Source organism: Aplidium turbinatum, chromosome 10 (assembly GCF_918807975.1).
Source record: "Aplidium turbinatum chromosome 10, kaAplTurb1.1, whole genome shotgun sequence".
Taxonomy (NCBI): Eukaryota; Metazoa; Chordata; class Ascidiacea; order Aplousobranchia; family Polyclinidae; genus Aplidium; species Aplidium turbinatum.
This window is the reverse complement of record NC_137481.1, coordinates 21545600-21570987: the sequence shown is the minus strand read 5'-3', so window position 1 is coordinate 21570987 and position 25388 is coordinate 21545600. Positions and strand designations below refer to the sequence as shown.

Genomic DNA, 25388 nt, shown 5'->3' with positions numbered 1-25388 from the left:
GCTTCTTCAGTGTCCGTATTCAAATAGAAATGATTGGATTTTCGCTTGATTTTAGTTAGAATAAGAATGCTGATGAAGCCCTGCCTTTACCACGGCGAAAGCTTCATGAGTAAATTGTACTGATCAAAAAATAAAAGCCCAAAATGTACGTGTAGTTGCAAAACTTATGCTCAGCAAACGTTTCGAAAGTTGTACTGTCTCCATTTTCAGTGCTATAGTTTTTTTTTATAGCACTGAAGATGCAGACAGTACAGTTGTCGAAACGTTTGTTTGCTGAACATGAGTTTAGTATCTACATTTTAGACTCTTTATTTTGCGATAAGATTAACCAAGCGTTCCAACCATTTTGCTTTTAAAATTATACTACTTTCCAAACCTGGTTGTTTTTACTTTCTGGGTATGTTCAATTATTCATTCATTTGGTTACATTCTATGGTTAATGTATCCTGGTGTAATTTATAACTTATAGTTCTCCGAACATCGAAAAGGCAGAGCAGAGGTTAAGAGATCAGGATCGCTTTATAACTATTATGGGTTTTATGTGTGGTTTGATATAATTTTCAGTTTTGTACAGGGTGACCCAAAAAAAATGCCACCCATGAAAACATCAATAAAATGCACACTCTTTTTTGTATTTCATCCATATTTGGTACACATAAAGTTCATGCTTTGCCTGACATGTCTACCCAGTTTCAATGATTTCTGACAAACCACCTTCGTTTTAGTGCCGTTCAAGGATGTGCTCTAAATGTCCACCTTTGCGTTGCAAGCACACCTGGATGCGACGTGCAAAATTGTCAATTACTCTGGCACATTCCTCTCTAGAAATTGTCCTAATTTTGGCACTGATGGCTGTCTTCAGTTCAGGGATAGTCTGGGGATTGTCCTTGTAGACATTGTCTTTGAGATAACCCCACAGATAAAAATCTGGGGGAGGGGTGAGGTCCGGCGAGTGTGAGGCCCATTCAGGATCACACCTCCTACTGATGAGACGATCACCAAAGCGTTCCCGCAGCCATTGCAATGAGTCATTTGAAGTATGGGGAGTTGCTCCATCTTGTTGTAACCATTGTTCATCCCTCACAACACCTCTACGTCTACTCAAGGCTGTTCAAAACTTCCTAAGAACCCCTAGATAACGCTCCGTATTGATTGTGACTGAATGTTGGTTCTCGTCTTCAAACCAAAACGGCCCTCTGGTCTTCAATTGATGGAATGAAGTGGCCTTTGCAGACAGTCCTCTGGAAGTGTTGTTCCCCAGAAGATGTTGTTTTTTGAGTTCACATATCCAGACAATCGAAAGTGAGCCTCATCAGAGAACCAAACATCGTCCGGATAGTGTGGGTCCTCGTCGATCTTGTCACAGAATCATCGACACATCACTACACGCCTGGTTTTTTTTTTCGCTGAGACTTTTCGGTCATTTGTCCGAAATTACTTGAAAAAATTCGGTCATTTTTTATTTATTTCGGTCATTTTTTCTGATGAATATACTTCCTTTCAAGTAGCTGATACAAAAATTGCACTTCCTGACTAGCTACAACATTAAGTTTCGCTGAGAAACGTTGTCGTGTTTTATCTGAGAAAAGTTAGAACAGACAAACGTTTCTTCAACGTTCATTAGCGAAACTCAACCTTGCAACAACCGGCCGCAGACATCTTTTATTGCACACTAACACACGTTCAAAAATAACGCAAAACAAAAATACAGTACCGTACAACGGAAAGGAATAAAAACAAGTAAGAATAACCAAATAAAAAAACACGTTACGCTTTAATGATTCGCAATTACAAAGTGAATTAACTCAACAATTTCACAGCTCACGTTGTAGCGTGCTAGCTTCGCGTTACTGTGCCAGTGCGCGTATGCCACGTCATAATTGAATGTTTTGTATGATGCAGCATTTAACCTCAAACGCATAAGTTTACTGGTATCTGCAGTTGAATAACGCAAGCGATTTCTTCTTGGAGTTCGCAACCGAGAAAGCAAACTGAATCCACGCTGTACGGTTGCGTTCTCTGCATTAAAAGTCAGCAAAGCATTAGCAATAGCTGCCAAACTTGGCCAATCTATGCCACGCTTCGTAGCTATTGTTAAAACTTTCCGCCAATTGTCACCTGGTTCGCAATCAATAATGTTAACAATTCAAACATAGACAGTGTGTATTGTGATTTATAGGGTGCTTTGACTGCTTTCTAATCCTTTGTGGTTATAAGTGGCAAAGTACTTTATTCACAAGACCGCTTGCGTAAAATTTTCTCGGAACTTCATGGCGGACAAATGCGGCCGACGGAAGTGCGAGACCTAGCGGACAAATGTCGGTTTTTGTACGTTAATCGCGGCCATGTTCGCCATGGCCGGCTTCAGTGTCAAGGCCTGAGTTGGAAGCTGTTTTGCCTCTTTGCTTAAGCTTCTTTGCAATCACTGAAATCGATTTGCGTGCGTACATATTTTTTCTGACATTTTGACCGAATTGACTATATTTTTTTTCGGACATTTTGCTAAAAAATCGGTCAATGACCGATAAATGACCGAAAAAAAAAACCCAGCTACACGCATCTCCTTATCCCTTTGAGTAAGTTTATGCTTAATCTGTATTCTATAGGGATACAATTGCAGATCCTGCACTAAGATCCTTCTAATTGACTCCCGAGGAATTGCGAGTTCTTGGCTGCGGCGCCGTATTGACTTGCTTGGACTGTGATCAACCGATTCCCTGACAGCATCAATATTGATCTGGGATCGAGAACTCTTAGGCCGACCAAAATGGGCAGCTCTGTTACTCTTTGCATTTAAGTTTAAGATTGTTCCGTGGGCTCGGAACTTGTGGATCCAGGTGTACATGAGTTTTTTGTCCGGACAATCACAACATCGAAACTTTTTTTTTGAATCGGGCTTGCACTGCCACCATCGATTGCGTCTCAAAATACGATTCTACACAAAAAGTCTTTTCTTCAACTGTCCAAGGCATTTCTAAAATACTTTATTTTTACAGGCAATGATTCTTCTACATAAATCTGAAATATAAAAGCATTTGGTTAATCATTATTGATTTTATTGACATTTTCATGGGTGGCATTTTTTTGGGTCACCCTGTACAATAAAAAAAATGTCATTTTTTGTTGCAAACCTCTGCTTTTTCTCATAATCGAATGTTTTAATCGAGACATTATCAAGCGAAATTTTTGGAATTTTTTTTATCAATCCACGATTTTCATTATTTGTTGCATCAGCTTCTAGAAAGTGATTAAGTCAGTAAAACCACAGTAATTCGAACTCAGACCACAAAATCTGTCATTTTTACATTGATTCAACGTCTGCAGATGCTGAATCAATGTAAAAATGACAGATTTTTCTACCTGGAAAGTTTCTGTTTCATTGTTGAGGCATTACTCCGTATTGGCAATTATTCCACTTTGCGTCATTTAAACGGCTTTAAACAGAAAGCAAATTGAGCTCTGACGTTGGAAATTGTATTAATTTTCTCAGGCTTCACATTGGCCTACGGCTATTACACATCGTTAAAAACTTCGTAATCCCTTTGTATGGTAAATAGTATCGTCTGTAACCACAAACTTTTCCGTGCTAGTGTCGGAAGTACGAGTTAGATTGATCCCAGGTTTAAAATTGAAATTGCAAGCGACCCAGGCAGTAAAATCCGTCATTTTTACATTGACTCAACGTCTGCAATGTATGTCGTTACTACATTGATTCAACGTAAAATATACCAATTTTACAAGCTGAGATTATTTGTGTCGGCTTCTACAACTTGTGTTTGTAAACGCTTCAAAGGTTTTCTTACATCGTTTCAACATTACCAGACGTCAAAACAACACACAAAAAAGTGACTTTGCGAGCTTATCATCATTATGTTTCTTCCTCGTTTGAGAGTTGGATACAATGCGCTCATTGTTTTCGATCATATCCTTATCGAACCGCATTTTCATAATTTTATTTTGTCCATTTACAGATGTTTGTTGTCCAAATCATTCTTGGTCTGTCTTTGTTTCTTTTATCATTTATCTTCTCTTCTGTTTCCTTATTTTGTGTCCGAAATATTTCAGTTTTATTCTTTTGACTATTTGTGAGATAATTTGGTTTGAATTGAACTGGAATATTACGAGCGAACCAGATTTATTTACCGTACCTGTCGGTTACATGCTTAGCTTTTCAAGCTGACGTGTGGTAACTTGTAGACTTGTTAAGTTTTAGCACCTTTTGGCTATTGACATTCTGATGTACCGCGTATTTGAATAGAATGAGTAAATGTTTGCAGTATGATGTTATGTATATTGATGGTATGTGCACTCCTCGTGAGAAAATCGCTTTGATAAATTCAGTAAAAGTTTTGAGCAATTGCTTTGAGAATTTTTTTTTTGTTAAAAGCACTTAAGAAACATCTCAATAAGATCTTGATTCTTGATTTTACCTCTTATTTTTTTTGTAATATTTTTGCATGTAATATATACACAAAAAGTATACAACAGAGAATGTGCACCTTTCTTGAACATCCATTGCTATCTACTTGTCGAATGAGAGCAATGGACGACGATCGAAAGAGCCCCGGTTCGATACCAGGAGCACACGAGTGCCTTTGGCAGAACTCTTAACAGCAATTTTTTGTTCAAGCTACTGGGGGCGAGGGTCTATCTTTTTACCATCCCAAGTTCACTATCACTATGTTCTCGAACGACGGTGGGAGGCTACCAGAGAGCAGCCAGTCTTTATTTTCATTATACAAGACACGTAGACCTTCCGCTTGGTTGGGTGGGTTGAAGATCGGGCAATCGTATGTTTGACGATGAACACGAAGGTTGCTTTTTGCCTTCCCGTCCTTTTAATTTGAACCTGTAATCATTGGGTATAACTCCCGGTGCGATAAGAAAGTGTAGATGCGATTAAAAAAATCCAACGTTAAAATGCAAACGTTTTTTTCCAGCTCCCACCATGCCACGATATCCTCCTCCATCGGAAGCTAATGACACTGTCACCACTCCCACCAGCATCGAGATCACCATCATCCCAGCTCAGACCAATGGAGCTCCTATCACCAGCTATTACGTCATAGTTGATGACGTGACGTCTAAGGTACGTATTTGAAAGAGTTATATGCGTTTTGACCTCTATAAATGGTATGACAAAACAGACGGGTAAATTTCGAAAACTTTTCAACTTTTAATGGCATTAAAAACTAAAATCATTAGGAATTTGTTACATCTCGTATCTATCAGCGCGTGTCCTTCTCATCTCACAAGATAGCTAATTCAGTTATCGGCTCAGTTGTGAGTGAACTTTCCAACTGTCTGTGCATTGTTTGTGTGCATCTCTCACTTAATCTCGTGCACTAAAGGTCAACTGATGACAAAGCATTGTTGAGCGATGACGAGTATCTCTGCTGAGTAACGCCATATCAATCTGACCATCGCTGAATCAACAAACGTCATTTTGGTCGCAGTCTGTCATCAAGTTATTTATCCCGAATTAGACAATACTTTGTTTTATACAATTAATTGCTAAGTGGTTACCAAGGCCAAGGCTGGTCTGACTATCTCCGGCTGGAAGTAGGATGCGTTACTATCAAACGTAGATGGTATCTCTGCTTCTATTTGAATAAGATATTGAAGAAGCCGGTTTAACGGTGACGAAAGCTTATCAAAGAAAGTGACCTCAAAGAAAGTGACCTCTTTACCAAAATTGTATTTATCAAAGATGGTACACGTTTTTGGACCTGGTTAATTTCATTTACTTGTTATGTTTAAACGTCCGGTTGCATTCTAAATGAAGGGTTCTTGTGTAACGTTTCATCCTCAATAGCATCGAGGAGACGGAACAGAGAGTGATGACGTCTACTTCTCTCTGTTTCGTGGTTTTCTGGCAAAATAACCACTCACTGAGCTAGTATCTGTATCGGTACAAGATTTTGTGACGTTTGCTAGTTGTGGCTCACCAGGAAGTGGACTTGGCGTCGTAGCCTATTCTACCAAGCTAGTACCGTATGGAAATGCCACCATGCGAAGCTTTGTATTGCTATCCTAACCCAGGGCACAATGACAATTTCTTTTAAAGCCTTCACCAACAATTCCGATTTGTGTAATTCCTCACTTGTCCTGCCAGTAGCTTGGTTTACGTTGTGCGCTTTGCTACTTGTTTGTGTAGAACGTATTTTTTTGAAAATTGTTATTTTTGTTTTTCTTTTACGTTTGCAGACGTTGAATCAATGTCAAAATGGCGGATTTTGCTGTCTGGGTGGATTGTTTCATAACCAGCATAATTTTTGTTTTGAGAGGCCGAAAGTAACTTTGAAAAAGCGACACTGAAGATAAAGTCTTCGTTCATTGATATTTCATGACTATTTCAACCTGAACTGTTTGTTACTTTGTTTTCTTGAAAAACAACCACAACCAGCTTTCCTAATGTTCTCTTTATTGTAGAGTTTCCTGAAGCGAATAATGTTTGTTTCCCCTTTAGCCCAACCATGACGTCACTTCGTCGCCAGTAACTTCACGAACGAAGAAAAAGAAAGGCTCATCCCGAAAAGGTGAGGTTGACGATTGCGGTGTCTTCGCATTAGTAACGTTCTGCGATGTTGAATCAACGTCTAGTTTGGATTGAAATTTCTGACAATTTCCCAAAACTAAGAGATTTTGCAGATTCTCACTGCTTCCTTTTACAACTAACACGCCTTTTGAAGGTTCAAATTCATATCTACTGTACTGAAGAATCACAGTAACTTAATTACTGTGAGCTTACGCCCACCTTGTACCGAGATTAAACGGAAAATTTAAAATATACGTAGTTTGAGTTTGCCTGCCTTGCTCTTAGTTGCTCTGAGCTAAGCGCATCAAGTAGTGTACCCCTCACTACCATCAGCACTCTTGTTAACGCACCATGGCCGATCTTCATAGCAAGTGTCTATTTAGCATTTATACAAATTTCGAAAATATCAGCTTAAAGCTATTTGGGCTAATAAAGCTATAGCGTGGATATATATTATTGTTTTTAAATCAAATATAGTTATTAGTCTCTTAACCCTTGACAGCCTGTTTCATCTAAAAGGAGGATCATCAGAAGGTCCTTATTCAAATAGAATCTATTTAGAATCTATTTAGGGTGAAACAGGCTGTCAAGGGTTTAGGCAGTGGTTCTCAACGGGGCGGTACCCCCCCGTGGGAGTTTTGCTTTTGCAGGGGGGCGGTATGATTGCCTCGGCTTGAGGGGGGTGTTTTGATTATTAGGGGCTTTGTGGTTTAACCCATCTACCGCCCAGCGTAACGATTTCGTTGCATCATTGTCTGGATAATCTACAATGCTCGCACGATAGCCAAACAATTTCTCTTACACCATCGTTGTATTTGATTGACCAACCGTTTTGTTTACAAACGCTATCTATTTAAAATTTAAATTCAGTAGTTTATCAGCATATTACAAAATCTGGTGAGTTCCATTATGCCGTAACCACTACTTAGGCTAGCAGTATACTGTTTTCATGTTTGCAAATATATATTTGCTTTTCGTAATTAATCGTTTTTGTTGGGGGGCAGTGAAATTTTGCCAGTTTTGTAAAGGGAGCGTTGGGCAAAAAAGGTTGAGAAACACTGGTTTAGAGACTAATAACTATATTTGATTTAATTCGCCCTGCTTTGCTTTTTGCTTGGCATTGAGCACTTTTTGTAGTATTAATAGTTTTTATTGTTTATTATTGTTTTTATTTGTAAATTTTTATTTTTATTTCCTTTTTTATCTTAAATTTTCTGAAGATGTTGCGACTGTGTCAATGTTTTAACTTAATTACTTATTTCGGTTTCAAGCACGTTTTAACGTTCGCGTTTTGTCGCTTCTACCTTTTTCTAGACCTTTGCTATGTTGACGTGTATTGACGTTCGATACAGTTGATCATGGCATACTTTTAAAAAAACTTCATCATTATGGCTTTCGTGGCAAGTTTTTAAACGTTTTAACATCTTATCTAACAAATAGAATGCAAAGTACAAAGATTAACGGTAAGAATTCTAATTTCAATGTTGTTAAATGTGGTGTCCCACAGGGGTCAATCCTTGGTCCCTTGCTTTTTCTTCTTTATGTGAATGATCTTCCAAATGCATCTTCTTTTTCAACTACACTTTTTGCTGATGACTCAAACTTTCATATGTCAGATAAATGCCTGTCATCTCTCCAAAAAAATGTTAATAGAGAAATAGAAAAAATTGATGTGTGGATGAAATCCAATAAACTTTCATTAAATTATAGTAAAACTACTTATATGATCCTCTGCAACAGAAAAAGTGCAGCAGAAAATTTTAGTCTGTCCATTAGTGGCCGATCCATCGAAAGGAAGAAATGTATAAACTATCTAGGTGTAACTTTGGATGAGCGATTGACATGGGATAGTCATATTATTAATCTTAGAAAGCAGCTTGCAAAGGTCTGCGGCATAGCATTTAAGCTGAGATACATTGCCCCTTTAACAGTATTACGGGCTTTATATTATGCTTTGTTTCAATCCAAGATCCAATACTCGATTATAAATTGGGGACGAGCTAACTCTACATTGCTTGCTCCACTACAAGTGTTACAAAACAAGTTCATTCGATCCTGCTTATTTTTGCCGAGGTCAACAAATACACCTGTTCTTTATCACCAACTTAATGTGCTCAGAATTGACGATATTATTAAATTAGAAACTGCAAAATTTATGTACAAATATGTCCACAAAATGCTGCCCCGGGCCTTTGCTGGCTGCTTTATTTTTGTAAATGAAATTCACCATCATAAAACCCGTCAGAACCAAAAAAATGATTTATATTTGCCTTCTACAATGTCAAACTCTGGTAAGAAGATGCTATGTTTTAATGGAGTGAAACTATGGAATCAAGTACCAAAAGAAATAAAAGAAAAGTCTTACAATGTTTTTAAATTTAAATATAAATGTTTATTAAAGAATTTGTACAATGATCACTCCTGAAACGTATCATCCGCTTATTTCTCTTCACAATATTTTCTTTATGTTGCCCTGTGTTATTCCATTGTTAATGTATTGTTAATTCCATTGTTAATTTTTACAAATTAAAGTGCTGGTATTTTGCTATTTATTATATACCGTATGTGTTAATGTTCTTAATTTTGGGTCTTTTGTTTAAATGTTTGGGTGGCAGCTGACTTTGGTGACCTTTTGGTCTTTCGCTGCCATCCTTGTTGCGCGAATTATTTGTGTTTATTGTGTTTTTGCTTTTTGTGTCTTTCTTTTTCGCCAACAAAACAAAAAAAAAATAAACTGAAATAAACTAAACTGTATTGTTTCTCGCTGTGATGGTCAGAAATAAAAAATAACTGAACTGAAGTAAAATTTTATTTTAATTTTTTTAATGCATTTCACTTTTCAATCTCTGACGTCATCTCTACAGGAAGAGGAAGAAAGAAAAAGAAAAACAGAAAGCAACGAAGTGTGACCTTCCCTTTCTTGTCACGTGACAAACGACAAGCAGTCGTCAACATTAAGGAGAACGAGACCAGTGTATGCGCCACGACCCCGCTGTCGTACGAAGAAGCACAGAGAAGCAACAAAACCGCCTACACTCCCGCTCGGTTTAGTCCAGATGAAATAGCGCGGGTAGATTGCTTGTTTTTTTGATTTATTCTTTAAAGATTTATTTAAGTGCTAATTCTAACTAAATTTAATATAACTATATTTTGGTTGCTTGTACTGTTGTGACAAAAATTTCTAGTTTGGCTCTAATTTAGTTTTATCAGAAGTACACCCTACCCAGATTCTGTTCACCTTACAGATGCTGTCCATGTAACCCAGGGAAAAGTTTGTCAAGATTTCGAACAGCCAGCTACAGCCTATATTTAGTTTCAGTGTGGCCCAGATCATTGTTGTGGCGTTGTGTGCTTCCAATATCTTGCTAAATTTGAACCACGAAACATCACTTTGATTTTTGAAGTAATAACCGGATTTCTAGATCTTAGGTCCGAGTTTGAAATTGCCCTGCATGTTCATGATAAATTTTATGCGTGAATCACATTAACAAAGGTTATTTCATTTTTGTAAGGATATAAGTATCCAGGTTTGATTCTGGCTCATTTTTCAACCGCAAGCTCGAATCCCAGACGAAAGTCCCATCTCGGCTTGCAGCTCTGTGTTATGAAATCGAACAACGGGCATTCTTATCTCGTAAAACTCTTGTGTTAATTGATTATTCTTGTTTAAATTAAAGTTTTTTTTCTAAGCCTGTGCCTTAGAAATGTTGCTTTTATGCAGCTTATGACAACGACTACATGGATATTAAATCTAGGAATGATAAAATAGTTATGAACATTGTATCTTGTTCTTCACAGCAAATCAAATTTGTGGTTGGAGATGGATCGTCACCGACAGATGATTATTCCAACCCAGCTCTTGACCCGAATAAAGATTACAATATCTACGTCAGAGTGGAGAGTGTTGCCGATGAAAAATTGACGTTTAACTGTGCACTGGTGGCGAAGAAAAGTAAGACGTTAACCTTGCTTTCTGACTTGCGTAGTAAACCTATGAATATAAAGCGAGACGGATAGCATTTCAAGTAAAGTTATTGATTTGTTTTAGCTTTTTTATTACAAATCATCTTAGATGTCGTGGAGTTTGTAAGCTGGCTCAATATGTATCAAGAGAGCTAAGCTTAAAATACAGCAATTAAACTTATGACTGAGCAAATATTCACCTTGAATTTAAGGTTTGCATTTTGATGTCTATTTTTTCGACTCGGATACTGCGCTCTTTTGTACTTTTAATGCAGCAAGCTTGGGTCAAATGCCTTGTTGTTGTTACGTTTGAAACCAGTACATTATTATCCCAGTAAAACCGCGTCTTCTTTCTCAGGTCGCGTCGTCACGACATCGGCGCCGATCCCAGCGACAACATCCACAAATGGTTCGATCACTATCTCAGGTAACATGGTGGTGGTTATTTCGGTTTAAACTGTTGTGTAAAATTGAACAATTTAATTGGTGATGTGAAAGACACTCCTTCCATGGAGAAAAGGTTTAGAAAACAAGGTTTTCAAACGTTCTGTGGTCACAGATCGTCTAAGAGCGACTTTAAGCATAGGTTTTCTTAAAATTTCTCATCAATACAGAAATTGAGCGCTTAAATTTTAGTACAGTATGATACTTCCTAAACTAGGTGCATTTGGAGACAGGAGACCTCCTAAGTTACTGCATAAAATTTGAGTTTTCGTCTTCGCAGGAGGCAAGGATGGAGATGTATCTGGGAATCTTCCAGGAGATGTAGAGAAGTCTGAAACCGACCAAACGATGCTGTATGCTGGCATAGGAGGAGCAGTGGTGGGAATTTTATTTATCACTATCATCATCATTCTGCTTGTGCTGAGAGCTAAAAGGTAAACAGATTAGAGAAAACATTTCAACAGAGAGTAAATAGTGTGCTTACATCGCAAGTTCATTCCTGAGCACTGAGTACCACATTAAAATAATTTCTTTCTGGTGAATTGTTTTCCTGCAGTAATTACTTTCATTGAAATTCACAATGTGCAATCTTCCTCTACATCCCGATTAACAAGATGGGCTCCTTTGAAATTGTCTGTATGATGGATTTCGGTGTGGTCGAATGCTTAGCTTATAATCACATGAGCCTGATGTAAAGCCCAACTTAGCTTGATGCTGAAAAACACTACCACCTATATTAGGATGTTTCATTTTTTCACGATTTTTGAAATTGAAAATGCTTGGGGTCTAATCAGATCGGATTTTGGCCACATACAGCCGATCCAAAATATTTTTTCGATCGGACGACTTTTAGAGGGTGTGCGACCCCCCCCCCCAAAGTTTGTAAATTTGAAGCGTGGGAAAATTTGCAGGAAATATGCGATATCTCGGTAACGGAAGGAGATAGGAAGACGGGCAAGGTGTCAACTTGTTCGGAATGGCCAACCCCCTATCTGCGCTTAATACATTTTACTACCCTATCTGCAACGGAAAAAAAGTTAATTGCGAAAAACTGTTTTTTTCATATTTTCGATGTTTTCCCAGTTCTACAGAAGCAAAACCCTTCCAGTAACTGCAGTGATGACAAATGACAGTTTTTACGAACAAAAGGTTTTGTTAAATGCACTTTGATCTAACAATGCAGGTGGACGACTTGTAGAATATTATACTGTGCTTTTTAAGTTTTCAGAACTACATTCTTGTTCGAGTTTGTAGTAAGAAGATTTGTTAGTTATAATGTATAGGGTTGTTTTGAGAAGCTCCCGTTGCAGATTGAGTCGATGTCATTCGCCATCTGCTGGTATAATTTACTATGGATTGTCATTGCAGGTGTTAAGATTTAAGTATTGGCTATTTGTACCCAGAAGTAGTTAGTTCAATTGCTATTATGCCAGAAACAAGACTTGACGCCAGTGAGACATTGCAGAAATTTGAAAAGCTGCCAGGGAATGTACTACCCACAAACATAAGCGTTCTTCACCACTACATTTTTTTATGCAAGCAATGCAGTGAAACGAATCCCAAGTTCTTTAAGAAGCCTCCATGTTTTGCTGATGTCAAGGGACAGTTGATAAATGATATAGTTCATGTTTGGGTTAGTGCCAGCCTTCCGGTGATAAGCATCATTCGAGTTGAGACCAGGTTAAAACTGCTCATAAACAAATTTAAGGCAATCAAGAAAAGAAAACAGCCACAGACGGGAGCGACAGAAGGTATATTCCATGAGCTGTTTGATATCTGCAAGTGTAAATGTGCCATTCCATCACAGGTGAAGTTTTACAACGGCAGACTTTCTTGTAGCTGTCAATGGATGCACCGTATCCCAGAAGAGGAGGTTGAGTTTTTGCAAGATCAAAGTTCTGCTAGAAAGATGTTTATTACTGCATCTCGCGACAGATCTTTTACTTTAAGGATAAAAAAATAGATTGAGTCATCAGAGTTCTTACCAGCAAAAGTTACCAAGTGAAGATGAACCATCTTGCTCTTATTCAACCAGCTCAGAAACTTCCCGCCTGGTAGCACAGGAGAGGCTAAGGCGAAGACCTGCAGATATGACTACACCTGATATAACTGTTTCCAGCAGTGAGTCTTCGGAAGATGAGACACGAGGCTTAATTCTTGATCCTGATTTCGCCAAGACAGCAGTAACAGGTGGCAAGATGTACACAAAAAAACGAAAAATTGCCGTAAGTTCTTTAAGCTGTATGTTAGCTGACCGGCGAAACACTTCTACTCGCCAACAATCTGACCAGTTGCTTGCATGTGCTCGTGACGATATTGCTGCCTCACCGACTACCATGTATAGATGTAGGGAGAAAACAAGAAAGCTGTGTTTAGAAAAATGTGATGATGACATCTCTGCTTCCGATTTCCTGCAGCTTCATTATGATGATCGAAATGTGAATGGTATGGATCGTTATGTGTTTTTGGTTTAAACGCATGATCGAGCAAAGAACAAAACTATGGAAAGAGTTATCGGAGTAAAGTCTTTTCTCAAGGAAATTTCTGTTAATAGTGAAGCTGTCTTTAATGCGATTATTGGTGTATGTGGTGCATTTAAGCAATGCTGAAGAATAATCATTAAGTATTACATGCCGGCAGTAATTTTTATTCTTGGGTAACATGCCCGAATTTTCGTTCTACATGATGTTGCTTATTTGTTTTGCTTTCACTGGTCATGACTGGGGGATCCCTGTTCCTGCGTTTGAGTACCTCTAGTCCGCAAGTATTGTACTTACTGTTGAATTTATGATTTTCTTCGCGTTCACATGGTGTATGACTCTTGATTTGCACAGCCACGTCAATGTCAACTGTTTTGTTTAATTACTCTGTGTTGGTAGCTTATGCTGAAACGTTTACATGTGAGAGACACTGTGCGATAGGAGATGACGGTATTCTAAGCCAATCGTGAAAGGAAGTCCATTGTTGTGTAACATTCGATGCACACTTGTACCCTATGCCATAGCACATGTTTGTTGCTCTCTATAACTTGTAATCACTGTAGTTACTGGTTCCAAGGGTTTTGCTTCTGTAGAACGAAACATCGAAAATATGAAAAAAACAGTTTTTTGCAATTAACTTTTTTTTCGTTGCAGATAGGGTAGCAAAATGTATTAAACGCAGATAGGAAGTTGGCCATTCCGCACAAGTTGACACCTTACACGTCTTCCTATCACTTTCCGTTACCGAGATATCGCATATTTCCTGCAAATTTTCCCACGCTTCAAATTTTCAAACTTTGGGGGGGCCGCGCACCCTCTAAAAGTCGTCCGATCGAAAAAATATTTTGGATCGGTTGTTTGTGGCCAAAATCCGATCTGATTAGACCCCAAGCATTTTTGATTTCAAAAATCGTGAAAAAATGAAACATCCTAACCTATATAGACAGGGCGTGATAAATTGTGTGGGCGTTGATGCCTAAAGAAAGCCATCAGAAGTAGGCACTCGCCTCACTAGTGACGTAAGGCTTAGTTCAACATGAACAATTGGACATTTCGGCATGTTTTCAGTATAATTTTAAAATAGTTTATATTACATCTGTTCCTCTAAAAATGATTGTTCAGTTGGCGTAAGACAATGCTGTGTAAATGTTATTAAAAACTACCCTGAATTATTTCTTTAAGACGTAAAAAGAGGAGCCCAAAAGATAAGGTGGTCAACCCTTTTGAAGTTCGGATGAACATGTCTGACGTCAATAGCCCCGCCCATACTTTGCTACCAAGCAACCAATCAGGGAGCGCAGAACGTCAATCACTGATGCCTGACGTGGTTGGGTATGAGCACCAAGGTGAGACAAGTAACGTTATGAATGTTTCATAATTTTTTTGTGAAAGCAGATTCCCATCTTTAAATCACTATGGACTGAAGAATCACGGCTTGATTTGTCACATTTTTTTGTGAAATTTCAAATCTAAACGCCATGAGCTCATACATCAGCCAAGTCATCAACCCGAACGGCTTTCTCCATCCACTTCAGGTGGATAATAAAACAACATAACTCTTGTGTCCGGACACTTACTCAGACAGCAAAACCAATGTAAAAATGACGGATTTCGTTGTAAGGCCACGAACAGGGGAAGAGAAAGTAAATTCGCCACTTTTAAGACCTAACTTTTTGTACTGCTATTTTGCATTCATTAAATGCAGGCATTTGCACAACAGTCTAACCTCTTAGTGGAATTTATTAAGAATCGATTTCACTATAGTAATGACATCTTCAGCTAGCACATCTTGACTTTTGTGACATTATATCGGTCGCTTTGCAAAAGTGTTCAGTCATTTTTTTCGTGATGCTGTTATTAGTTTTTTTTAAAGATTACACAAAGTGGCCAACTTGCGCTTAGCGTTCGCCCTGTAGTTGCGATGCTACGTCATGGGAAAGAAGTTATGGGGGTTTTTGTTTTTAGATAAGTTTAAAATTAAACAAGCATAACGATGTTAACTATACTTACATGATGACCTTTGTGAAACCAAAAAACAATTAGTGAAACTTTTATTCACAAGCATTCTGTGGGCGACGTGAGTGCGGATGTTTCTTTATTGAATGTCTGAATCCTGCTTTGGTGTTGCATTCGATGTCGTCATGTGTATTCCTAGACACCAAATCCATCAGTTTTACATTGATTCAACGTCTGAAGACGTTGAATCAATGTAAAAATGACAGATTTTGCTGTATGGGTTATCTGTTGCTTGTCACTGAAAGCTTGTCGTAGTTGCCTTGTCATGTTGATCGCTCACCAATATCGATTGAGGATATACCTTGCCATAGCTGTCGGTACTATTTGCTGTGATAGTTACAATGCTAATGATGCATACCAGTGGAAGTTATGAATAGAATGAGCATTTGTAAAGTTAAATCTTTTCACTTCGCAGTCATTAGTTTCACCTTGTCTTATAGCAAACTGTGATGCAACTTTGAGTGGATGAGTTCCACTTTATTTTGAATCTGTTGCGTTTGGTTGAACTTTTCAAGTGTTCAATTGTATAGTCTAGATTTCTAGAATATCTTGTATTTTCCATACGTCTGTAGCCACAAATTTCCACGCATGTTTGCATGACATTGTACCAACTTGATACAATGTTAGTATATGTACACGTATCTGGGGAAACTAAATCAAAAATAATTTATCTGTAATGTGTAACCTTATTGTGGTTGGCCGGGCACTTTAACCTGAGGTCTAAATTTACATAAAATATTGGTATTTCGTGCAAATGCATTTTAGAAACTTTTTTTGGTATATTTTCAGACTTGTTGGAGAAAGCGTCCGACAATGACGCGGCCGGGTACGGAACATCCAATGATGAGAGGTTTGCTGTCCGTGTGGATGACTTCCACGTTCATGTGGCGCAGATGAAATCCTCTGGAGGATACGGATTCCGGGAGGAATTTTCTTCCCTCCCTGATGGAAAGACTGCTCCCTGGATCGTAGCAGACAGCCCTCAAAACCGAGTATGTTCAAATTAGTTTTGTGCTTTGTAAGTTTTTAAGTTTTGTGTCTTTGCTACTTCGTAATCTTTGAGTTATGTAAGTGGTATGCCTGGTAGTAAACATTCATTCATTATGGGTAAAGTTTTCAAGAATAACTTTTCAGAACTGACGATGCACTAGCAAGTGCGAAATATATTTTTTGTTACATCTACTGACTACTGATTCCTGTTACCTTAGCAATTGAGGTTTTAGCATTATGGGTAAAGGTTGCATTTGTTCTAGTACTGCTATGATTGTTACAATAGACTGGAATTAAACCCACTTTGTGGTCCTTAGCAACATGACAGAAAGGAAGATCTACCTGCAATATATTGCAGGCCAGAGCATTGGGTGCCAGCACTGTACTGCTGGGATTCTGGTTGTGTGTATATTTGTATACAGCACCTGTTTGAACGATGTTCAACGTTGACGTAAAGCATCAATAAACAAACCACAAACACTTTATTTTTTGCGGCATTGACTCATGCTACAATTTGAATAAACTCCAAATGCGATATGCTGATGCCCTCCACAGCGTGGTGACCCCTCATAGTGAACAAATTTTAGTGGCCGGCTATCTCTGCATTCCCATTCTTCGTTAACATTTGTTCACTTGTTACATCACAGAGCAAGAACAGATACGGCAACATCATGGCTTACGATCATAGCCGGGTTGTCTTGGAACCTCCAGTTGGTCACGAGGAAGCTTTCGAGACCGACTACATCAACGCTTCGTACGTGAACGTAAGTGGAAGCAGCTGATATGATAAGTCAGACTTTGTGCAAATGAGGCTTGCATCGACGACAAAGAGGTGTACGTAGGGTGATCTGACTTTTTGCTTAGTCATCCCGTTTTATCTGCTCATCTATAGTTTGAGCTTTTTACTGCCGGATACCCTTTCTTTCGATGGCCCTCTCCATTTATGCGAGGGTGTGACCAACTACTTTCCCTATCTGAGACTGGGGTAGCCCAAAATCAACCTAAATTTTGTTACTCATCGAATAGAATTATAATTTTAATAACTCCCGAATAAATCCCGCATTTTGACCAAACGAGAAGAACGCATCATTTAAACAAGTTTAGACTAAAACATTTATGCTGGTTACTTGAGCTTTGCATTAGCTACTAAAATAACCCTGTCCCTTTTAGGGTTACAAGAACCCAAGTATGTACATTGCTGCCCAAGCCCCCACAGCAGAAACCAGCAACGACTTCTGGTGGATGGTGTGGCAGGAAAAGACCAATGTCATTGTCATGGTTACCAATTTAGTGGAGCTCGGGAAGCGGAAATGCCACAAATATTGGCCGGAAGACAGGGATACTTACGGCACAGTCAGTGTGTCACTCAGCAACGTCGAACAAACGTCAGATTACGTTGTTCGATCTTTCGTATTACAACAGGTGGGTGGGTGTTATGAAGTTATTCCTCATACATTGTTAAAACTTGGTTGAAACAAATGCTTTTTGACTTCATTTGAACGAACATAGAAGTTAGCTTTAAGAATTCACTTTGCTATTGTATGGCTGATCACTGATCAGTGATCAATGATCATGCAAGATCCGTAGCTTCAAAAACCACATCACGTGATTCATAATACACAAAGTTTTTCTCCGCCCTGGCCGTTCATGGTGGTGCAAGCATCGCGAATTTTGTGGCTAGCGACTTTTATCCAGGACAGGTTAAGGGCAAACATAACTGAAGTAAGACTTCTTTCACTCAAATGGAACATTTATTTATGTAGATTCTGAATAGGTGTGCGAAGAGTTTGAATTTTGTAGTATACGTTTTGTTGGTTCAAATTTTTCACCACTGCAAGACTAACGTTGTTTTATGCGTTATAGACGGAAGGATTCGACGTGCGGGAAGTGAAGCAGTTCCACTTCATAGCGTGGCCGGACCATGGCGTCCCTGATCGCCCAACTAACCTGCTCACCTTCATCAGGAGGATAAAGTGCTATGAACCACAAGGTAGCGTCCCCAGACAGCAAAATCCCTCATTTTTACATTAATTCAACGTCTGAACGTATTTTTTAAACGTATTTGTGTTTCTTGGTATTCATTGACGTTAGGTATTCGTTTTTAAACATAACTTTACTGCATGCTCAGTAAAATAGATCAAAATTAAGCGAAACAATGCGAGAAGGAAAGAGTGGGTAAGACAAGACATCAGTGTAAGGAATCTGGTAGAACCAACCCCAGCAACCCGGAGATATGGCGAAAGGGCTACAAACACCAGCGGACCCCTGCTTGCCGGGGCAAACGCCACGTCTCATCTACTAAAGAAGGGACAGGTGGATGATAATTATGAAAAACAAGCAATCTTGTAAATCAATTCCTCCAATGATGCGAAGAGCATTAGACGCAGGATTTTGTGAAGACGTACGACTTTACATGATTTTTACCATACTGACAACTTCCCTTCAGGCCAGGGCCCGACCGTGGTCCACTGCAGCGCTGGGTCTGGACGCACTGGCTGCTTCATCACCATCGACATGATGCTCGATATGGCGCGAGATGAAGATATTGTCGACATTAACAACACAGTGAGAGATCTTCGGCTGAAGCGAGTTAACATGGTTCAGAACGAGGTGGGAGAGCGATAAGAAAAAATCTTATTGTAATTTTTGTATTTTTACGAGGCATTCTCTCATCATAGCGATTTCGTTCTTAAATTTAACATTGTGAAATCATATCTCTATCGCATTGATATAATATCCCAGGTTGACACAGCTTCGTATTTAACATCACACTTTGAAGAGATTTAGTCGCCTTTGAGGTATAAACCCCACCGTTAAAAGCGCTTACCGTAAACACGCGAAAGCATATCACCAACTTAGCTCGGCATTATTTGGCTGTTTCTTGTTCATTCAAACTTTCTGATTTTACTGTGTGTTGAAAGTTTGATTGAAATGGAATCAATCATAATCGATTCGAATAGCTTTTAAGCCACTCACCATCAATATAATCGATACCTGTTCCACAGGAGCAGTACGTGTTCATCCATGAAGCTGTACTGGAAGCGTTGCTCTGTGGAGAGACGTTGGTCCCGGCTGAAGATCTCGCACAGCATTACGATGATCTCATATCTGTAGACCCCCAGACGCACTTCGCACCAATTCAAGAAGAATTTGAGGTATAATTAAGGGTTGTTGTAGTTGTGTGTCAATTCTAAGTTGTTGGCTGTTATTTTTTGTGCAAAGCCACTCATAAAACATATTTTTGGTTATTTTCCCTGCTTTATATTCCCTAGATTTTTTGTCTAACAAATATACATTTTATCAAAGCGTTCATTTCTTGAAATTCAACCAGGTTTTCGTGTTTGCATGAAGGATGTGGCTCTTTGTTCATTTTAATTTTTTTCTTGAGTTTGGATAAAATAAACGAAGTATTTACGCTCTTTCTGCGCAACAATTTCACATGTTTTTCTAGCAAACGCAACAGATTTGTTGCCATTCAAGTTTCTTTTGTTAATGTGGTTCTAATCTTCAGACTTTGAACGTGATCACACCAAAGTTGACCGATGAGGAATGTTCTGTGGCGCGCCTTCCACGTAACCGTGACAACAATCGCTTTATGGATGTCCTTCCAGCCGATCGCCATCTTGCTTATTTAATGACGCCTGATCCAGCAGATCGGGAAAATAATTATATCAACGCCTTGTATGTCGATGTAAGTTCCCGCAGAACTTGTATCTGAGCCGATTAAGCAAGTTATTTTTGTTGTGTGAATTTTATGACTTTTTGTTGTTTAATTCTTTGTATCGGTGTGTTATCGATGACAAATAAATCAATTGAACTATATTTTTTATCCTATATTTGAATTGACAGATTGAAAAAAGATGTATTGTATACGCAAACCCCTGACAAAAATGTCTTATATTTTCACCGAAAATTGCTATCACTATCGCTGTATAGCCGAGTTTTGTGAGCCCTGGCTCGACACCGCTCATGAGCATGCGGTTGCGTCTTTGGCAGGACACTTAAAGGCATGCCTGAAGGTGGACACGAAGATTGGCTTCTTTGGCTTTCCGTCCACTTAATCTAAATTTTTAACTATCGGGTGTAAGCCTGGATGCTACAAAAATACTCAAGTTCTGTATGTGACCTAAACAACACTTGTCCATTGGCAGAGCTATTCCACAAAGAACACTTTTCTTGTGACGCAAATGCCGCTCCCGAACACTGTGATAGACATATGGAGGTTAATCTACGACCACAACTGCAGCGCTGTGGTCATGATGAATGACATCTCCGAGCATGACAAGGTATGTTATTGTCTTTGCTGATGTTATTGTCTTTTCTTTTGTCGAAGAAAGTATTTATTATAGGAGGGGATTCGAACTTGGTATCTGGAATTGACAATTTCCTCCGTTTTCCTTTCGACTTCACTCTACTTTAGAAGAACATACCTCTTGGCTATGTCTTAAAGTTAGATAGAAACCAGATTTGTTGAACTACTTTTATGAGTTGCTTAGAACCAGTATAACAGATTCAACTAATGGAACCAACTGTTCTATAAAATATGAATATTATCTATTGACGTGAGTAATGCGTCTTTTGTTAGCGCCTAAAAAATGTGTCAAATTTTAGTCAAAAAATTTGAAAATACCTTCAGTATGATACCGGTGTATAACGTCTGCAAAAACAAAAAAATTATCATTACTTCTACTACTAATCAACCCTTCGCACAGTCGTGTGCGCAGTACTGGCCGGACAAAAGTTCAGCCCTGTTCGGATCTTTCAACGTGGAGTTGCTGACGCAAGATGACGAGGATGACGTCACCACCCGACTGTTTAAACTGCAGAATGTTAGCAATGTAAGAATACTGTGTCATAATGTACCTTTGCGCAGTGCATTAAATCAATTATTTTTGTTGTTTAACATAATTGTTGATACTTACCTTTTTTATTTTGTTAAACTTGTTTATAAAGTTTACACTTTACAAGTGGACCTAACTTGCGTTAAGCTGTTATACTTTGAACTGACAATAAACGCATTAGGGGTAGTCAGCATTAGCAGATATGCTATGTCTGGTGTACATCGCAAATTAGCTTACAAACTAACTCGACAGTGATGGCGTGTCAAGGAACAGCTTATTTAAGCAGGCTTTCATGATAGCAAAAGCTAACAAGAAGCAAAGACCTATCCATGTTTTGTAATTGAATGATTTTTATTAAACAGCCATTGTGTCTCTCCAACGAATTTAATACGTCGATATCATGATGTAATGTGTCTGTGACGCACATTCAGTAATTTTCTTGAAATATGCATTCCAAGTTTTTGTAGTTTTGAAGAATAAGCCCGACAAACCTGAACATACTGTGAAGAAGGGTTAGAGTACCAGGGACGCGAGCATTTGTAGGAAATATTTCCTCATTGAATTAGTTTTATTGTCCTTTCAGCCTGGCGAGTACCGGCTCATCCAGCAGTTCCAGCTGACAAACTGGCCCGCATCGCAGTCAGTTCCTTACTCACGCAACTCGATTCTTAGGATCATTCAACTGATCACCAAGTGGCAAGTCGACAGTGCAAGAAATGCCGGCAGAGGGCGCATACTGGTGCACTGCGTGTGAGTTGTGTTTTTCGCTTCCATTTCTCTGGGGTTGAGGATTTATCAGTTCACTACTACGAAGATACTTATACCGCATATAGTGTTTGCAACTACTGACAACGTTGAATAGACGTCTTATATAACAAAGTTTGAATGCCGCTTTGTAGCTGTAATTTTTTTGGCAACTTTTCACCCGAACAACTCGTTGTTTGCTCATTGTGCTAAGAACTGTTCTGATGAGTAGCTATATCGCCGGAATCGAACCAGCAGCCTCTGTATTGTCACCTTCCGTGCACTGTCGCCCGCCCGACACAGCCATCAATATTTGCAATATTTATTACATTACATTCACGTGTTAGCAACATTTCTTGCATGTTTAGAGCTGGTGCTGGTAGGAGTGGCACCTTCATCTCTTGCTACAACATGTGCGAGCAGTTACGTCACGAATACGCGGTTGACGTTTTCAACATAGTTCAAAGGTTACGTAACGTCAGGCCTCAGCTGGTTGAGACTCTGGTAAGTGTCTGCGTTTAACAGAAAACAGTCCATGCAAAGTATTGGTCTTTAAAATTTTGGCAAATATTTGGTTACGTGGCCACTGGTTTTATATTTTTTTCCTTTTTCCGTCTTGGATAAAATCAATAAGTAGACCAAACCCAACCATTTCATGATGATGCCAACGCTATCTTTATATCAACATCAATCGATAACCCTTTTTGCTTGGCAAGCAAAGTGTGTCATTGTGATAATTTAGACAATAAAATAATTATTTTAGATAAATAAATACAAATAAATAAAATAATAAAAATCATAAAATAATTTATTTGGACAGATCGAAGTGTGTTATTGAAATAATGATGTTATAGTGGTTTCTAGGTTCTTACATTAATCATTTCTGCCCAAAGTGTAAGTTATCAACTGTCAACCTTATGACGCTGTTTACCACTTTCCAGGAGCAATATCGCTTCTGCTATGAGGTTGGCATTGACTTTACGGAGCGGTGATTTGAGCATGGCTGCAGGTCCACGTCACTGCGTCCTTCCAAATGCCCCAGCAGCTTTTCCAGGGAACACAGAATCTATCCATGGCTGAAGTATCCACAGATCACAACAGAACAGGATAAGACGTTACTGGCAGAGGACAAACGATGAAGCTTTGGCTGGTAGCCTCCCAACGTATGGAGACGTTGAATCAATGTAAAAAAGACTGATTTCCTGTCTTGACTAGTTGTTGGAAATGAAGCTTATTATCACTGACTTCCCTTCTCAAGGTGTCTCAGTTTTGTTTATCGAATATCAACGATGAAATACTTGCCTCTGTTTGGACTTCTGAGATGTGTTGTTACAAATATCAGCTATCATAGCTTTACACAATTTATTAGCCCACATAAAAACATGGTAGTTGCAAGAAGCTACGAAGAGGATTACCCTACCATTTAGCAAAATACGTTGTTTTATCAAATTAATTGACGTTAAACCAACGATGTGCGTACTTGTGAATTTTTCTTATTTTTATGAAGTTTCTATTATGAAGAAGATTATCTTTGAAGTATTATTTTGTATTTTACATGATTTTGAAATTATTCATGCATGGCCATTATTTTGCATTGTGATCTTATCTAACCCATGCTGTTGCTAAGCAACCAAACATTTAACAACCAATCAAATCGTGCCAAAACTACTCAAAAATCGTGAAATAATTGTGATCTACTTTGCCCACCGAACTGCCATTGCCTTTTGTCTCTACATTGTGACGTCATTATTTATGACTTTAGTTGAGATTGCAACAAATCGCTTATTTCAATCTTAGTTAGTAAGCAAATGTCCCGTTTTTACATTAATTCAACGTCTGCAGACATAACAATGTAAAAAAGGGGCTATTTGGTGGCTAGGAAAAGTCTGGTGAATGTGCAAACGTTCTATTGCAAATTTTGAAAAAGATGCTAAAAGAATGTCAGGGTATCGCTTCGTGAGTCTCCATTAAAGCTTTTTAAGAAACTTTGTTTTGAATTTTAGTAGAGTTTCTACTCAGGTTCGATCCATGTTGGTGCTATCTTGGCAACGTGGTGCTCAATACAACTTTTACAGTCTTTGAATCAATGCAAAAAAGGAACGGGGTATATCTCCTTTTACTGGGCTTAGATATTGCTATCACATAACTCTCACCATGAACACTTGTAGGTGTATATTTCAATTCATCAAGCGCAAGACATCATTGTATCAACGATAATGTTGGTTTTGGTATGCTTGCGTTCAGTATATTATTATTATTTAAAGTCGAATACAGCAGTATAAATAGACATATTTTGCATGGCCTTATCTCTACTGTGGGGTGCTGCTGTTGTATTTGTTGACAATATCACTATTGTTACAACTAGTATTAGCTAATTTTATTGTTTTGTTGCATTATTGTTAGGTATCTTTACGTTATTTCTACCGAATTTGTTTATTATTTATGGTACACGTTGAAAGAACTATGAGATGGTGTTGCGTTTTGTAATCATGAAGATTTTAGGTTTATTTCGCGAACAATTTTATGTGTGGGCCAGCCTGTGTTTTTCAACTTTAAATTTTTACATGTCTGGAGCATATTTATTGGTCCGTTAACAGTGACATAGCGTTGGTTTTGGGTGTCTGGTGCAAATGTAAGAATGATGCCCCATTTGAGATGAAGCGAATTATCAATTTTGAACCAGACAATGAATTTACATATAACTTATCTTGAGAAGAAAGCCACATTTTTGTACTTTATTTTTTTTGCAAGGTACAGTAGCTACAAAACTTAAAATACAATGTCAAAACTCTAACGATGTATCATTGCAAGAATTGTCGCCTTTTTGGGCCGCATCTTGTTGAGTCACTGCACCTTGGTATGGCATGTTCGGTTTATCAGAAGCAATCAGTTTTGTGGAGTGGTTTCAATATTGTGCTTACGTCATAAGATGGCGGTCGATGAGCATGTTTTATCGGTTTTATTTTATTGGATCTTATTTCCAGCTGTTATTCGTCATCGCGTTCACGAATAAAACCGGTTGTGTCTTGTAGATGCTTGGCAAAACTTGGACTGAATTTAACCAAACATTAAAGAACTTGCATATGACCTCCAGGCCTTAAAACTCGTGTTTTTTCCGGCAGCCATCGTGGCCTACCGAGAGCTCCTTCTCGGCGGCCAAACCTGCGCGCTTGGAGGCCAAAATACAAATAACGACAGAGCAAGTAAATAAAATTATACTTGCAACAATGCTAAAATGATCACTTAGCGTTGTTGAAGTCTGGGCGACGTCCCGCAATAGAATCGTTGTACCACGCAATAACTGCTTTATCGGGATTGTAATCCGGTATTGCGGACTTTTTTACAACACTAAACTGTTTCAACTGCTCGCAG

At 38.5% G+C, this 25388-nt stretch overlaps 1 protein-coding gene across 1 annotated transcript in view; it reads left to right on the top strand.

The window, feature by feature from the left end:
* LOC145779151 (receptor-type tyrosine-protein phosphatase kappa-like) overlaps nt 1-25047 on the top strand; it is a 41606-nt gene extending 16559 nt beyond the window's left edge. The window contains exons 13-31 of the mRNA XM_082590727.1: nt 4941-5089; nt 6470-6539; nt 9403-9608; nt 10337-10490; nt 10860-10928; nt 11226-11379; nt 14608-14771; nt 16231-16433; nt 17079-17195; nt 17602-17853; nt 18295-18421; nt 18878-19041; nt 19437-19586; nt 19943-20122; nt 20583-20717; nt 21144-21269; nt 21856-22022; nt 22385-22520; nt 22958-25047. Of these exons, the coding sequence (XP_082446853.1) occupies nt 4941-5089; nt 6470-6539; nt 9403-9608; nt 10337-10490; nt 10860-10928; nt 11226-11379; nt 14608-14771; nt 16231-16433; nt 17079-17195; nt 17602-17853; nt 18295-18421; nt 18878-19041; nt 19437-19586; nt 19943-20122; nt 20583-20717; nt 21144-21269; nt 21856-22022; nt 22385-22520; nt 22958-23008 (2774 nt within the window). The 3' untranslated portion in view covers nt 23009-25047. The remainder of the gene's footprint in view (nt 1-4940; nt 5090-6469; nt 6540-9402; nt 9609-10336; nt 10491-10859; nt 10929-11225; nt 11380-14607; nt 14772-16230; nt 16434-17078; nt 17196-17601; nt 17854-18294; nt 18422-18877; nt 19042-19436; nt 19587-19942; nt 20123-20582; nt 20718-21143; nt 21270-21855; nt 22023-22384; nt 22521-22957) is intronic.
* Nucleotides 25048-25388: the final 341 nt, after the last annotated feature.